The following is an 18,187-nucleotide window of genomic DNA, read 5'->3' as shown; positions in this document are numbered from 1 at the left end:
AGCTATTGTAGGTAAAAAGACAATTCTGGATCAGAGATGTATACCTTAGACAAATATGGATGACAAACACTGATTCAGGAAGAAGAACGGAGGGAGGGATTTCTTATATCAGAGCTGGGCTACAGGTAGAGAGACAGGAAAAAATTCTAAAAGGGTCAACCTGATTGATAAAAGCAGTAGACAACAATATAACGATAATACACTACTGTATGATTTCCAGGTCCTGAGACATAACAGTCAATGTGGTAGATGTAGTGTTTTATATCTTGTGTATAAACACTATAGGAAAAATGAACACTCCCCAGGGAGATCCCCAGCATTCACCAAATCATTGGGCTACCATTTCTCCCAAACTTAATGACCCACTAAAGACATTTAGTCATTCCTTGGTGCTCTTGGAGTTGTATTGCTTGTACTCCCTTCAGCCTTACTATGTCAAGGATTTATTTTAATAATGAGGCTGCTTTATCTGCCATGATTATATTATTGTGCATTTGGCGTAAAACACCGTGACACCTCCGCTCTGTTCCTTCCTGAGTTCATACTCCATTTCCTGCAACATCTTAACTGTACTTAGAGGGTTATAACACATCTACCGGTACCAAAACAGCTGAGTAATATTATAGGGAGGTAGACTGCCTTGTGCTTAAAAGCAGAAAAGTCCTCTATATTAAAAGCTATAAATGGAATCCTTTTAATTCTTGACTAATTCAGAGTCAAGTGATAAAAATTAGGACAGATTCAGTATTTAGTCAGTATTTGATATCAGTATTTGTAAACCAAAACCCGGAAAAGAACAGTCACAGTAAACGAAACACGTCACCGCCTGCATTTTTCACCCTCTCCAGAATTTGGCTTATAAATGCTGATGTTAAATACTGATAGTGTGAATGCGGCCTTAGTCATATTTCAGTGGTGTTTGCTGCAACTAGTGTTTGGCTACAGCAGTCACATACCGATGTTGAAACATCACCATTGTACACCAGCAGGGTATATGGTTTGTGGCTCCTCTGGAACACTGGGGATCGGTAAAGTAATTGATTTTAGCATTCTAAGCTTTTGCAAGAATTTTTTTTTTCAATGGACTGGTCTACCCCATTAGAACGACGCTGTGATCAGTGACCACAGTTTAGCTGTTAGGCCCCTTTCACATATCAGTTTTTTGGTGTTAGTCCTTCGGCTCGACGGATCCGTTGCAGATTGTGAAAAACTGATGCGACGGATCCGTCTTTTCGCCGGATCCGACTGCCCTACCTGGTAATAATAATTGGAGCATTCTCAGTTTAAAAAACGGAATCCGTCGCTGGATTCCGTCATTTGACGGAGTCGGTGCCCATAGGCTTCCACTCTAGTAAACGATAGACGGCGCCGGATCCGTCACAGTCCTACATTTTGACGGAGACAAAAAACGTTACTTTGTCTGTCGTCTCTGGCCGCCGGACACAAAATTTCCGACGGATCCGGCGAACAACGGATGAAACGTGAAGCCATCTGTCGCTAATACAGATCTATGAGAAAAAAACGGATCCGGCGGCATCCTTGGCCGCACCCGTTTTTTTTCAAAAATTGCCGGATTACGACTGATGTCAAAAACTGATATGTGAAAGCAGCCTTAAAGAGAATCTGTCAGTAGATTGAACCCTTCTAAGCCGTCTATATGGGCATGCAGTTCATAGGAAGCTAAGTAAAATACCTTGATATCTGTAATCTGATGTCTTTATTCCTGAGAATATCCACGTGTTTCTTAATATGTAAAGGGGCTGTTAAGATCTATGGGCCGGACATAAATCTGCCTGAGAATCTGCCCCCAGAGCTTATTTTAAATGAAAGGGGGCCTTACCAGTGTGAGACGTGTAGTTCAGGAGAGTAGACTGGCAGACAGTGCATGTCTCACACTGGTCACGCCCCCTTTCATTTAAAATAAGCTCTGGAGGCAGATTCTCAGGGAGATCTATATCAGGCCTTTAGATCGTTACAGCTGATTTACATATGAAGAAAAACATCAATTTCTCTAGAGCAAGACATCAGATTACAAATATCAAAGTATCATTTTATTAATCTTTCTATGACCTGCAGGCCCGTATAGACGGCTTAAGAGGTTTGATCCTACTGACAGAGTCCCTTTAAGTCTACCGAGAGTGTAAGCCAGTTTGGAATCTCCTTTATTTCCTCATTGAAAACTCAGGCTGGTCCCCAGTGCCTCCTTCATGCTTTATGTTTTGCATGTCTGCCTGCTCAGATTGGCTTTTGTGTATAATGACAAGGCCACCCCTGGATTACCGCCACGTCAGTGTATGGGAAGCTGATTTACATTAGAACAAGGAAAGAAATGTAGGTAAATTTTATTAATTAATCATAGAAGATTGTGCATATGGCAAAAGGTAGATCTAACTTTAAATTTTCTTTTATGAAAATGGAAAAAAAACAGCATAATTTTATCTTCTTTTGCATAGCACCTGTGGCCAACTGACTGCAAAGAGATTTTCTTGCAGTCAAAAAAAAATGAAATGGCTGCTGGCCAACTCCTAGTGTGTGAAGAGCAATGAATGAAAGGGAGGGAGGAGGTGGTGGAAATCCTAACTGTATTTTCAAACTGAACTAACATACCGTACATTAGCCGAAATTTCCACTTCCCCATTAGATTGGTTAGGATTCAATATGTAATGAATAGTTTTAGTCAATAAACTAAATTCTATATACTGTATAATTGTGTTCTCTGTACTGTTCAGTGTTGCTCGGACTCTGCGACCCAGACCTTCCTTTTTATGTGTCACCAGTTTTTTGTTATCCCATCTGAGAGGAGCGTGATGTAGGGGAAGAGACCCTGATGTATCGCCTAGTTTACTGGGTGTTGCAGATTTCTTCAAAAAGGAGGCGATCCCTTCCAACTCTACCATTCTATGATTCTATGAAACTCCTTGCAGTTGTTGTCCTTTGTAGGATTTCAACCCAGGAACCCAGCGCAGCATGGCTACAGTGCTGACCACTGAGCCACCATGCCTCCCCTCAGTTGACTGTTTTTTTTAAGGATTAAGCCAATGCAAAGCATTTATTTATTTTACTCATTTATATAGTGCCATTAATTCCACAGCACTTTACAGACATTATTGCAAAGTTAGGCCACATTCACACATCTGTATGTCATGGTATAGGAGTATGGAAGGTGATGTACAACTGCCTGCCTAGTTTGGGTCAGGAGACCTATTGCCTGTCATTATGTAAACATGTGCTTGGGATGCAACGGCGCAGAGAATGAGGAGACAATGGCAACTTAACCAACTTATTTTTTTGATGATCACAATTAAAGGGGTGCCTGTGGCACAAAATCAATGAATATAGTAAACTTTGAAAGCACAGTAAATTTTTCTGCATGGAATATCTACGCAATTCTAATGGAACACTCCTTTTCCTATTATTACAACTCAACACTAGTATGACACTAGTATTGTCAAAGACATCTTGGTCCTAACATCTTGGCCCTAAGTGTGCCACCGACTGTCGGGTCTGTAAACCATCTTCACTGTCTCTAGGCAATATGATACGTGATACAGACCCTAATGGGAGTCTACGATACTCTGCCGTTGGGCCACAAGTCCCAGATCAAAGAGTCACTTTGCACGCCTCTCCACTAGCACCCTCCGTCCCCTGAAGCACAACCAGGGTCCCTTGTTTTTTTACCATACTTCGACACTGGATGTTACAGCTCACAAGGATGTTCCTTTTATGCCTCCTTGTCCTTTTTTCGGCTCTGGCTCTGCTCCCTCATTATGGATCTCCCAGGTCCGTCTCTGGTCACCCTAATCTAGTCTCTCTGTTCCTTCCCTCGGATCTGGTCTCAATGTTCCTTCCCTCAGATCTGGTCTCTCTGTTCTTTCCCTCGGATCTGGTCTCTCTGCTCCTTCCCTCGGAGCTGGTCTCTCTGTTCCTTCCCTCGGATCTGGTCTCTCTGTTCCTTCCCTCGGATCTCTTCTCTCTGTTTCTTCCCTCGGATCTCTTCTCTCTGTTCCTTCCCTTGGATCTGGTCTCTCTGTTCCTTCCCTCGGATCTGTTCTCTCTGTTCCTTCCCTCGGATCTCTTCTCTCTGGTGCTTCCCTTGGATCTGGTCTCTCTGTTCCTTCCCTCGGATCTGGTCTCTCTGTTCCTTCCCTCAGATCTAGTCTCTCTGTTCCTTCCCTCGGATCTGGTCCTTGTAATGTCGGATATAAGTCATCTCCGCGGCCAGTTGCCTCTGTCCATCTACAGGTCCAGGTGTCTTCTTCCCTTCTCTCCTGAGCCTTTTATAATTATTAACTACGCCATAGCTACCACCTGACCTGGTGTCTCCTTCAACCTCTTCCCCCTCAGGAACCTTGTAGCTAGTCTTAAATTTCCTGCTGATGTGGCTCTCACTACTTTCTCTCGTCTTACAAGATTTAACAAGTAAATGGCGGCATTTTCTTACAGACACTCCAGTAGGCTTCAAACTGCGGGGATCTCTCCTTTCATCCACCTCTTTACAAGTACATTATGGTCCATACTTGATTTGGCTCAACTTCCCACCAAGTTGTAAGCTGCTCCAGTAAATATATGTTTCCAAGGCACCGATGTAATGGTTCCATTTCTTTCTTGTCCAAAATACATAAATAATAAAAATGGCAATATTCCAGTCACACAAAGGACTTATATAATTTTGTAACTGGCTTGAGAAAGGCCTATTTATGGCGGAAACATTGCCGGTCTCCTACCGTGACACACGGATGTGTGAATGCGGCATTACTCAGCTTCCTATTTACATTGAACTGTGAAATTGTGCTAAAAGGAGACATTTCCCTTCATTATTGAAGCATTATTCCTTTTAAATTATATCATAATCTGAACATTATCTGTGGTAGGTGCTATTATACTACCAAGCATTGTGCGTTATGCATATTGGGAAACGGCAACGTCTCGTGGGTGTGAAAACTGAAGGCCCAGCAGAATGTGACATAATTTCAGAGGTGTGGAATACGTGTCTTTTGGATCATGAAAGAGAATTTTGTCTCTGACGTACTCATTACGGGCCTTTCAATCTCCCTGTAACATCACTAGACAGGTGTGGCTCACTCCTGGGAAGGGCAGTCCTGCCTGCTATGACAACCTTTATATTAACAACAGGCCTTGGATACCCTTTTTTTTTCCCTCTCCTTGTAGCTGTCATTGCAGCCTTAAATCACAGGAATAATTAAACTATTTATCGTCTTACTGTTTTTTAAGGTGGGGATAAAGATCTGGCGTCTTTCTGTTGTAATGTCTATGCATTTTCTCTAAATTATTATTACCATTTTCTTTTTTTTTTTTTTTTTTGTACTCCAAGCCTGCATTGTGGGAATGTTTCTGTCGTCTAAGCCTTCGGATATGGAAAAGTTATAAAATGTTTTATAGGATGTACCGTATGTGTCTGATGATTTATCCAATAGCAGTATAGTCAAGGAAATAGCTTTTAATACAAGGAAAATAGTGAAGTTATTATATATTTTTGAGTTTCGTTATATTTTCCGCTCAGTGTGTTAATTGTTTATAAGCCTGGATTACTGGTGAGACCATCTTGGCAGCGACCTTTGGTTTGATGACATTGGAGGAACTTAGAAGAATAATGCAATTGGACTGAAAAAAAAAAACTGGTAGTGTGTCAAAATTGGTTTAATCACGTAATCGGCTATAAATCAATTAAATTCTCAAATGTTTTTTTGGACAGCCATGTCTGTGTCCAGAAATAGGCGCTCTACTGATTTAGTGTTTTTTCATAAGTTTTCAAAAAGTTTGGATAGCAAAGAGAATGGAATAAAATAGAGTAGTAGTCTTTACGCCCACCTTGAATCCTCCACTGCTTAGATGTCTCCTGCTGGTCTTGCAGTGGTGACATCCCATTCAAAATGCACGAGACCGCTGCAGCCAATTACTGTCTTCATTGTCTCTTACAGTTCATGCAAACGTCACAACTGAGGTCAGTGATTGGCTGCAGCAGTCATAGTTAAAGTTTGACCATAAGGAGCAGTGCTGTGGAGCCGGTAAGCCAAACCTCCAACTCTGACTCCTCAATTTCCCTGACTTCCGATTCAGGCTCCGACTCCACAGAACTGCCTCACTGCTGAGAATGTACATAAAGTGCAGCACAGGTTCATCTCAACTGAAAGCCGTGATCCTTAGATAAGGAACAGAGCAGACATTTATAGGACATTTCATAACTTTCCCAAATTCTTCAGAAAAAATTTACATCACATACTACATTGAACTACTGTACCAATTTACTAAATATTTTGAGTCGGAGCCGGTTCAATCCAGACCGACTCCACCAAATGGATACCGATTCTGAATCCAAGACTTCGACACCACAGCCCTGTTAAGGAGACCACCAAGCTGAGGTAGAGTGACTCATAGGTCATAAGCCTGGGAAACAAAGCTCTTTGAATCCTCTGCTGTTCCAACAGTGCTGTTATTTTGCCTATCCTGCGGTGATGACATTTCATTTATCATCGCTGCAGGATCGGTAGAGAACCTCGTCACTGCTGGAACAGCAGAGGATTGATTCCGAGAGCATTGTTTCCCAGTCTTATGACCTATAAGACACCCTACCCAAGTTTGTGGTCTCTTTTAAGGTGGAGCTTTAGCACTTTAATATATACAGTATGGCAATTGCCCATTCGATCTTTTTTCCCTCTTGAGTAATTGTCAGAACAGTTGAAAACTTCATAAGATGGTTGTCTACTAAAAAAAAACATCGTGAACAGATTGATTATCTTCCCGGAATGAGAATATTGTTGTAATAATTGGGTGCCATCTTCAAAAATAAGAATATAATTTGCTATGTGGATAAACTTTATTAGATATTTTTCTGGCTCAATCTTGCTTCTGGAAATTGAAAGTGTTCTGTTGAGAGGGATTGTCTGAAGTATGACAGTCAGTTGGAGAAAGGAGCTTTTAAATGAGGGTTATCCAGGGTATAATAAATCACTTGCAGAAGGAAGTCTTGAGATACCTGTCCTGCTTCTTTCAAGCAGTGACAGCTAAGTGAGACATGGGCAGCCACGAGCTTCAGACTATATTTTAATTAAAATGTTGGTAGCGTTACAAGAATCCAAATACCCAGAATTCAGTGATAATATGAAATGATATGCCGTCTACATCTATTAAGTGGGCCGTGCTTGATTGCTATGACGTGGTTTCTACCTGTCCATCCTGATTGCTAGTAACAGCTTGTGCTTATCGATGTGATACTGTAGGCTGTCATTTTTTTTTTTTTTTTTCTAGATGGCACGACCAGCTGTATTAAGGCAGACATGGACAGGAGAGGGACCATGTTTCCAAACAGCCTCCGATAGTTCAGCATAGTGCAAAAGTTTGCATATGACTGATCTAGTTGTCTTTTCACAGAGATTACATTGCATAAGCATTCATCCTTCCTTTGTTGCACCAAACGTCCAAGATCACAACCGTATGGACCTGTTCGTGCAGCAGGCCATTAGTCCACGAGTCGTAGACTAGGCTAATTTTGATCATTGCTGTAACTAGACTTCTGGCAGCCATCTACAATGATTACAAATGAGTCCGACTTTACCTTTCCTCTTGGCTTGATCTATCCAAAGATGAACGCTCAACAGGACTACTTTAGAAAAAAAAATTAGCATGATTTCCTGATGCTCTTTCAGGATTTTTTTTATGATATGTGTCTATATATGGTTGTAGTGTCACTTGTGACTGCTGAGGGTTTTCTAGCATTTTGTGATAGGGTATCAAATTTTTATCATGAGAAATTGGAATATTTAAATACATTTTTAGAAAGAAAAGAGTGGATACAACTTTACATTTCGACATAAACCACCGTTCTATCTTTTTCTCCATCTATACCACTTTACTCAAACTGTAATGACACTTATCGGTCAATATTTTCAGTGGGGTTTACAATCATATCAATTGTTCAACAGATGCACAAATACTTATATATCAGGAACAACCTTATTGGAGTCTAATTGATCAATGTGTTTCAGAGCTTCTTCAGACATCCATGATCATCAGTGCAATATCAGATTTCAATGCCCGGACTGGCTGTGCGTCTCTCGAGCCCGAGCATGACAGGTTCATACATTTCTAAGATATTTTTGCGATCAGTTTCAGGAAACGCTTTGCCAGTCTGTGCATTGCGATCTGATATTGGAGTGATGATCATGAACGTCTGAAGGAGCCCGTAGAGTTTAAGAAATGCAGAGTGCCCAAAGAAAATCAATGCAAGCACATTTATGACTTACACATGTTATTCAAGTCTTGTCCTGAATGTAATACCATAGTTCTTCAGGCCACCATGCTGTAAAGTAAAGAGAGAAATTGTATTATATTGTTGAATTTCCTTTTCTCCAATCCAAGTCTTTATGAACCATATCTGCAAGAGAGCAAATTTCTGCCGAGATTGATACTGTTGATTGATTCATATAAGTACTGATTAATGGTTAATCATTGCTAAAAGAAACTATACTCTTCTTCTACAGGTGACATTCGGTGGGACCTTCATTGGCATTGGGCGTAAAACTCCAGACTGCCAAGGAAATACGAAGTACTTCCGCTGCAAGTTTTGCAACTTCACGTACATGGGCAACTCGTCAACGGAGCTGGAGCAGCACTTTCTAAAGACGCACCCTAACAAAATGAAAGTGTCCTCTGATTCTGGTAAACCATCAGAGAAAAGCACCAATAAATCCAGCCCTATTCCACGTTCTTGTGAGCCTGGAGATTTGGGAAAGTGGCAAGACAAAACCACTATTAAAGCAGCAGATGATATGCCAGTTGGATATTCAATGCCAATTAAGCCAGTAGATTCCTCCAGGCAAAATGGTTCAGATGACACCAACTACTACTGGTGCAAGTTCTGTAGTTTCAGCTGTGAATCCTCCAGCAGTGTCAAACTTTTAGAACATCACAGCAAGCAGCATGGGGTAGGGATGTCAGAAAGTCCTAATTGTGATCCAATTAACAAGGCCTACAGGGGAACAGTTATTAATCAAAATAAAATTGCCAGAAATACTGATGAACAGCTTACAGCAAAAGTAGAGAAAGGATTGACTAAAAAGAAAGACCTCTCCATTAAACCAACTGAGGAGTTAATAGTAACGAGCTACAATTGTCAGTTTTGTGACTTTAGGTACTCTAAAAGCCATAGCCCAGAAGTAATCTTGGTTGGGCCTCTCCTACGCCATTATCAACAGCACCACAATATTCACAAGTGTACTATTAAGCATTGCCCTTTTTGTCCCAGAGGCCTCTGCAGCCCTGAAAAGCACCATGGAGAAATTTCTTACCCATTTGCTTGCAAAAAAAGTAATTGTTCTCACTGTGCTCTCTTGCTGTTGCACTTGACTGCTGGGGTGACAGGTAGCCCTCAAGTTAAACATCAGTGTGATCAATGCCCATTCTCCTCTCCTGATGTAGATGTGCTCCTGCTTCACTATGAGAATGCTCACGAAGGCCAGGCATCTGAGGTCAAGCAGGAACTGAATCACCAGCAGGAAACCGATGATCAGATGACCCTCAAAGAAAGCAAAGAACACTCATGTACCAAATGTGACTTTATGACCATGAGCGAAGAAGACCTGTCAAGACACTACAGGTAGGAAACAAAGCTTGACTGTTTTGTTTTTAATTCCTTAAGATTTTAGCCATCAAATCAGACAGAAACCCAAATAAGATTTTGGCCACACACCTTATATAAATAAGTTGGTAATGATTGAGCAATCGTAGAATGAATGTTCACATGGTCAACGATCGTTCCACCAATGTAACCTTAAAAATTTTTGTACATATTGGACTTTATAGTTAATCTAAGCAGCCATATTCAAACAATTACTCCAATGAAGTTATGGCTGTTACAGAAGGACAAAATATTTCACGGAAAGATCATTTGTGTATTGGGCAAAAAATTCAAACATGGTGGAATTTGTTCCACACAATGAAAGTGTCATTGGTTGGTTAAAAAAGTGTTGTGGTTGACTTGAAACCCATAAATCCATTATGCCCTTGTTTTACAAAACGGAAAAAAATTAGTGTCCACCCTGACAAAGTAATGTTCTTTAGTTAAAAAGGCAATGATAGAAAGCAAGAACAATTTCTCGAGACGGTTCATCTATCTTTTCATCTGTTTTGAACAATTGTTAATTCTAGCTTTATCTGATGTACTTACACAGAAGTTAAACATTTCCATGTGATTTTCTATAGACTTCACATTTTACATTTTTCTTATATATCTGTACAAATATATTTTATTTTAAAAGAAAAAAATGCACATTTTGATCTGTTTGATCACGTTTTGCCTGGTTGTTTTTTAGTAATAAAAATGAATCATTTTGGATATGGGAAACTTAATATAATTTGGTCCGGTGAACTGTTGTAGAAAACTTAAGGGAGGTGTCGTTAAAAGTCATAAATAATTATTAATTCTATTATTCTATACAAAAAGTCATAAAGTAAAAAATGGAAAACACCGGAAATAATGGATTATCGCAAATGGCTTTTGGCATATTTAGAACTGATATCCTACAACTAGCTTGTCGTATACATAAATAATTTCTTGGTAATCTGGAAATTTTAGAATCTTGAAGCACGCAGTAACTCTATTTGATGGATGTGCAACATCTGGACCTTAATTACTTTGGTAGAAAAAGTTCTACCGCTCTGTAAATGGATGCATGTATAGTATTTGCTACTGACAAAAGGCTCCAACAATACCTTGGTCAGGTTAGCGGAAATAATTTTATCCAAAATTTTTTTGATTGGCTGCCAATACATATGTCAGAACTTTGTGGTGTGGCAACCCATTGTGGTCCTTTTGAGTTGTGTGCCATATATTTGTCCCTTTCTGTACCTCCTAGGAGTTTTATTTTTGGAGGAGAATGTGACTTCTTACAGAGGCATTATATTGCATTACCGAATAATCTATTGGTCTTTTAAAGTGAACCTGTCAGCAGGATTGTGCTGAGTAACCTACAGACACAGTCAGGCTGGAACCGTTATACTGATTAAAATAAAACCTTGTTTGATGAAATCTGTCTTGTGGTTGCTGTTTGATCTTTGTTTTCAGTTTGAGATTCTCGTGCTCCGACACGGCCTGTGGGCAGGGCTATGGGGGTCTTTATGTGGCGCTCTGCTTAGCTATTCATACTGATGGCTTATGACAGGTCACTGATCCCTCAACAGGCCGCCCCGGAGCACGAGCATATCATTAACTGAAAACAAAGATCAAACAGCAACGACAAGACAGATTTCATCAAACAAGGTTTTATTTTAATCAGTATAACGGTTCCAGCCTGACAGTGTCTGTAGGTTACTCAGCACAATCCTGCTGACAGGTTCACTTTAAAAGACCAATAGATTATTCGGTAATGCAATATAATGCCTCTGTAAGAAGCTGACAGGTTCCCTGTAATCTCAACCTATAGTAACCCTATATGGCACCATATTGGGTCTTTAAACACAGCATTGCCCTCTTTCAGGTCCTTGTAAGTTTTCAGAAACCAGACCAAAGGTGGCCATACAAGTTCTGAATGTTGATAGATATCTAGAAAATAAAGAAGGATTAAACTGAGCAGATCAGTCATGTATATTGAATTGAGGGTGCTCTGGGAATAGATGACAGACAACATATTGCCTCAAAGTAGTAGAGTAGCATTCACACCTGAGGTCTTGTGTCTGAGTGGGGCCAAAAGACCATCTTCTAGGGAACAAAACACCAATATTATACATGGCATGGTGTAGTTGAGAAACTCTATTCTAGATTTTTCATATTGGAACAGAAGCTTCAACTTACGCCTCTGTACCCAACCAGAAAAAAGCTGACGAAACTGGAAATCTTTGCATTTTTTTAGTGTATATAGTCTGTATTATATAATCTAAAACTTTTCTGTAATTGATTTAACTTTAATTGAAACTTTTTTTTTTTTTTTTTAACAAAACTTGCCAGTATCACAGTTCTCTATAAACTGCTCAATTCTGTTCAGTTGTTATTCTTGACAGCCTCTTTGGGCTTACCCTCCAGCACCTCCCTCAAATCTGAAATGAGTCGACTTTTTTCTTTTTAATTAGTCTTTAGATAAATTCATGTTCAGAAGAGGAGAGCGCGGGGTTGGGGACTTCCCCAACAGAAACCAAATGTTAATATTGAGATTGAATCGAGCAGCTTGCATTGTATGTGTTTTACATGCAAGCTGCAAAAGGAACTTAGACCTTGAAAATTTTAAGTCAAAGCAAATTGATGAGATTTTTATGCCACATAATACATTCGGTACCCATGAAAATGACATACAAAGGTGTATATATAGCTATAGAAGTTGTTTTTTAACAATAATGTTTTTGAGACATTTTGTATTATCATAGTCAATTTGAAAGCCTTTTTTTTTTTTAAAAAGTTTCTTTACGGTAAAATCTTCTTAATCTCTAACTTCTGTTGCAATTGGGTTGTGGAAATTCTGTCTAGACCTGCTAAAATTCAGGGTTGTTGATCCTGGATTTTCACAATAGTCCTTTTCTTACCCCTACGTTCTTTCCACGTTAGATTATGGAAATATTCCTTTCACAAGTCGTGTAACGTTTGGGTCGTCTATGACATAATCTGGAATCTGTTCAACAAGATCAATCTCAATGGTTTCACATCGTTTCCAATTTGCTCACCTGTCTCCCGGTTTGCACAGATTGATAGCTTGACATTTCACCTGCATTGAGCTGAAAGTGTGTGTACTGTATTGATTCAAGAAAGCAGAACAGCAGTAAAACAAACAAATTATACAGTTCTCTCACCACCGGCTACAAAGAAAGCATGAATGTGGGTTTAGTTACACTACTTAAGTGAAATCAGTCATTTCGCTCTCAAAATGAGAAGGAAAACATTACACACTTGCTCAGTTCATTATAGGAACAGGTTTCAATGTATAAATGTATTGTAAATGCAACCTGGACATTTTCGCTTTGCTCTTAATTACTGTTATATGGCTAGTAAGTGAAAAATAATACAAAGTGTGCTTGTTAATCCACCCTGCAATATTGATAGAAGATGGCAAATGCAGAACACATGTCCACACATTGCATTTTTGTCGCTTTTTTCCCCCATTTCTTTCTTTCTTTTTTTTTTTGGCATTTTTATCTGCACATTTTTGCCGCGTTGCAATGCATCATTTTACTGACTTCTGAAGTTTTATTCACACAATGTTTATTTTTTCGTGGCAGGTTTGAAGCCGTTTCGTACCTGCAGCATCTCAACTAATTCAGTAATTTGTAGCGTTTTTCACTTGCTCAAAGAACAGGGAAAAGAAGCATAAAAAACATAAAAAAATTTGCAAAAATGCGCTTATTTTCTGAAGCCCTTTTCCTGTTAACACATGTGCACATACACGTTTATCACAAAAGGACATTCATCACCTATACATAGGATAGGTGATACATTTATGATGGCTGGTGGCTCTACCATAGATAAAAAATGAATAAATACCTACTTAAAGGGATATTTCAGTCTTAAAAAAATATATATCATATTCACAGGTTAAGTATTTTTTAGATTGCAATAAATATATGTATATACCAATGGCGCTAAAGCATACACCCACAGAACACAAAGCAGCAAGTAATAAGACAACACACCACTCAAGTTGTCTCCATAAAATAATAATAAAAAATAAACCTGATAGAAACTTGCGCTAATTAAATGTGTCTTGGTTAAATAAAGATATCTTATGAAGAAATCTATTACCTTTACTGAAGCTAAAAACTGGCGAGGCAGGGAAAAAGGTCTTCAGAATGCAGGGTGGATTTCCAGGTCCTTTCCCAATGATACTCCCCGACACAGGTATATAAAAAGTTACTGGAGCTAAAGGGTGCTACCTCCTAGCATGCCGCCGTCCCGGCCGGTGACTGGCGCGCAGCTGGAGGTGTATATCGGCAGGCTGTAAGAGTACCAGCCGCCGCTTGCAAGAGCAGGCCTGCAAGGTCCAAAAAAGCTGAAGGACCTTGCGTGACGTCACAGTCACGTGATAGATCACGTGACAGGCAAGAAAGCCCTATGGGGCGCTGATGGGGCCAGAAAGCAATGGCAAATCCTACGCGTTGCGGAATTCACTGATTCCTTCTTCAGGGATGGCCCCCTAGAGCAAGAGGAACCCTTATATAGCCTCCAGTATATAGCAATGGAGCATTATACTATGCATTAAAAGCAAATAGCTCAATCTCGCTATTTAAACCGTTTGGGATCAGAGTATTCAATTCAAATATCCATTTACTTTCCACCCTGGACATCTGATGGACAAAATTACCTTTCCTGATACTTCTTTTAACTATTTGAATCCCAGTCACTTTAGTATCCCTTAGGGAGCTCCCATGATGTGTAAGATAATGATTAGAGAGGGGGTGACCTGTGAATTTCTTACAAATATTCCGTAAATGTTCCCCAATTCTGACATTTAAGGGACGTATCGTTCGACCTATATATAATTTATCACATGGACATGTGATACAATATATCACCCCCTTCGTGTCACAGGTGATAAAATCACGAATCTGAATCTCCATGGATTTATTTATAATAGAGAATTGTTTCTTACTGCCTAATTTTCTGCAAGATACACATTTTTTGCAGGGAAAAAAACCTTTTAATTGCTGTTGTGAATGAGAATTGGGGCCTTTTTTAGATATTGAAATAGAAGGGGCTACCAGGTTACCTAAATTATTTGCCCTTCTAAAGACAAACCTAGGGCGGGCTGGTAGAACTTCCCCTATGATTTTATCATTCTTCAAAATACCCCAGTGTTTATTTACAATTTTTCTGAGAATTTGACTATTTGAATTATACTGGGTGATGATAGGAATCTCGTCTATACTAATATTTTCTTTATTTTTTATTTTATGTCTGAGGAATTGTTCCCTTGGTATATGTCCAATATATTCCCTGGTTGCTAGCAGGGATTGGGTATCATAACCTTTTTGACAAAATTTTTTGATTAGAGTTTCAGCCTCAGTTAAATAGTCCTGTGACTTGGAACAATTTCTATGAGCCCGTATGAATTGGCTCTTTGGAATATTAAGAAGCCAACTTGGGAGATGACAGCTTTCTAGCGAAATATAATTGTTTGAATCAGTGGGTTTGCGAAATAGTTGTGTCTGAATGGTGTTGTCCTCAATAAAGATTTTTAAGTCTAAAAAGTTAATCTCCGTGAGACTAGTAGTTGCGGTAAATTTTAAAAAATAACAATTTTTATTCAATTCATCAATAAAATCTGTTAAAAGAGTAGGCCCACCAGACCAAATAAAAATAATATCATCTATGAAGCGGTGCCAGAGTACCAGATTCGCGCGCAGCCTGCCCTCGGGAAAGATGGTTTCATGTTCCCACTTGCCAACATACAAATTTGCATAACTGGGCGCGAATCTGGTACCCATAGCGGTCCCCCACTTCTGGGAGTAGTAGTTCGCTCCATAGTAAAAATAGTTGTGGGTGAGTATAAAATAAATACAATCGACAATAAAAGCGATCTGATCGCTGGGAAAGCTTTTAGCCTCTGACATAAAGAATTCCGCAGATTTGCAACCCTTTTCATGTTCAATAACTGTGTAAAGGGAAGTTATATCTAAAGTCCCTAAGATGAAATGATCTTTCCATTCCATAGTATTTAAAACCTGTAAAACATGAGTAGTGTCCTTCAAATAGGCTGGAAGGGCAGGGACTAATTGCTGTAAATGGTAGTCCACAAACTTAAAAAGATTAGCCGTCAGGCCGCCAATAGCCGATATTATTGGTCGGCCCGGGGGTTTGATCGAACTCTTATGTATCTTTGGGATGTAATAAAAATATGGTATCCTAGGGTGAGTGGTGTTGATAAAGTCAAATTCCTCTTTCTTTATATACCCCTTATCGAAACCACATTTGATGAGGACCTGCATTTCTGCAAGGTACCTTTCTGAAGGGTCACTGTCCAATAATTCATAGGTATGTGAATCCGATAGTATCCTCAAAGACTCTTCCTCATAGTCAGAAGTGTTCAAAATTACTATGCTGCCCCCTTTGTCAGCCGGTCTTAGTGTAATTGCATGATTTGTCTGAAGCCGTTTAATAGCTGAACGTTCACTGCTAGATAAATTATACTTAAATTTTCTGCATCTTTTATCAGATATACTCCTAATATCCTGTATCACGTTATTCTGAAATGCCTCAAAGGCTTCTGAGTATTCTTGAATCGGATTGAAATTGGATTTCTTCTTTAGACCGGTATGCTGATAAGGGTCTATAATTTCAAACGGATTCGTGACGTCGCTAGAAGTCACTCTTTTTTTCATATAGAATTTTTTTATGGCTAATCTCCTCATAAAAGTTTTGATACCAATAAACACCTGGAACTTGTTAAAACCCACACTGGGTGCAAATTTGAGGCCTTTACTCAGTAATCTTTTCTCATTATCCTTTAAACTGTAGTCACTAAGATTAAAAATTTTTTGTTCTGAATGGCTCACTTGATCCTCTGGTATTTGTTGTTTATTCTTTTTTTTGGTAAATTTCCCGCCCCTACATCCCCTCTGCCGTATTTTTTTGGACCCACCTGAAAAAACGGCAAATGGCTTTGTTTAGTTTTAGGTTTATTTTTTGTGAGAAGAGGACCCTCATTGAGGGCTAGGGGTAATTGATTGGGATTGTTATTAGAAGTAGAAGGATGGTTAACTGTACTTGCAAGAGGAGAAAATCTATTTTGGGTGGGAATAGCGGGCACCGGTGTGGATGCAGTCACCGCCGTCTCCCCGAGTAGTATATTATCTACATTAGAGTCCCCACATTGTATATGAGCTGTTTCTTGTCCATTATTGACATTGATATCGTCCATACCAGAGGTTAAATGGATCGAAAATCTTTCACTAGAGGATAAAAGAGAAGAATTTTCCTGTCCATGTACTTCATCAAGAGTCACCAATGGGTTAAATGGTCTGGAGTAGACATGGCTTTCCTCAATATGTGAATCATTACTACAATAAGTGGGTTGATGCCAGCGTGTCGAATGATGTTGATTGCCTGGATCGTTCCCAAAATCTCTCCCAAATTTCTTTTTTTTCCTTTCTATAATCTCCTTTTCCTTTACATGTATCCTCCTCCGTATACTAGCGGAGAGATGTATTATATCAGGGTGTTTTTCGTATGCTTTTATGACTTCAAATAAACTGGAGATTTCATCCCTAATCTTAATCAAGCCATCCTTTCTTTTTTTGATGATAAAGGAAACTGCTTTTTTGGAAAAATCATGGAACATATTGTCCCATTGAGCTAAAGTGTCCCCATCACCAATGTCCCCCGAAAGGGGTTTATATACAACAAGTCCCTTAGGGATGATATCCCTAGAAATGTACCTTTCCAATGTGGCAATCTCCCATAGGTCCCTCATCTCTTTTATGAGAAGCTGTTCCAATGTTTTCAAAGAGCTGATGCCTAGATTAATACCTTCTTTACTATAGGGGACTGATAGTTCTTTATGTGGAGAGCAAAAAAACAAGTTCCAGGCGTTTATTGGTATCAAAACTTTTATGAGGAGATTAGCCATAAAAAAATTCTATATGAAAAAAAGAGTGACTTCTAGCGACGTCACGAATCCGTTTGAAATTATAGACCCTTATCAGCATACCGGTCTAAAGAAGAAATCCAATTTCAATCCGATTCAAGAATACTCAGAAGCCTTTGAGGCATTTCAGAATAACGTGATACAGGATATTAGGAGTATATCTGATAAAAGATGCAGAAAATTTAAGTATAATTTATCTAGCAGTGAACGTTCAGCTATTAAACGGCTTCAGACAAATCATGCAATTACACTAAGACCGGCTGACAAAGGGGGCAGCATAGTAATTTTGAACACTTCTGACTATGAGGAAGAGTCTTTGAGGATACTATCGGATTCACATACCTATGAATTATTGGACAGTGACCCTTCAGAAAGGTACCTTGCAGAAATGCAGGTCCTCATCAAATGTGGTTTCGATAAGGGGTATATAAAGAAAGAGGAATTTGACTTTATCAACACCACTCACCCTAGGATACCATATTTTTATTACATCCCAAAGATACATAAGAGTTCGATCAAACCCCCGGGCCGACCAATAATATCGGCTATTGGCGGCCTGACGGCTAATCTTTTTAAGTTTGTGGACTACCATTTACAGCAATTAGTCC

At 39.3% G+C, this 18,187-nt stretch overlaps 1 protein-coding gene across 7 annotated transcripts in view; it reads left to right on the top strand.

Annotated features, from left to right (window-relative positions):
- TRPS1 (transcriptional repressor GATA binding 1) overlaps positions 1-18,187 on the top strand; it is a 375,172-nt gene that overhangs the window by 139,969 nt on the left and 217,016 nt on the right. For 6 of the 7 annotated variants that reach the window (XM_073590220.1, XM_073590217.1, XM_073590218.1 and 3 more), the window contains one exon: positions 8,499-9,613. In XM_073590220.1, coding sequence (XP_073446321.1) covers positions 8,499-9,613 — 1,115 coding nt within the window. The remainder of the gene's footprint in view (positions 1-8,498; positions 9,614-18,187) is intronic. The other variant, XM_073590222.1, reaches the window with a different exon arrangement.

The sequence above is a fragment of the Dendrobates tinctorius genome, unplaced genomic scaffold, assembly GCF_039654945.1.
Source record: "Dendrobates tinctorius isolate UK_male_01 unplaced genomic scaffold, ASM3965494v1 ptg000116l, whole genome shotgun sequence".
NCBI classification, from domain to species: domain Eukaryota; kingdom Metazoa; phylum Chordata; class Amphibia; order Anura; family Dendrobatidae; genus Dendrobates; species Dendrobates tinctorius.
The sequence above is the reverse complement of the archived record's forward strand: the minus strand, read 5'-3'. Positions and strand labels throughout refer to the sequence as shown.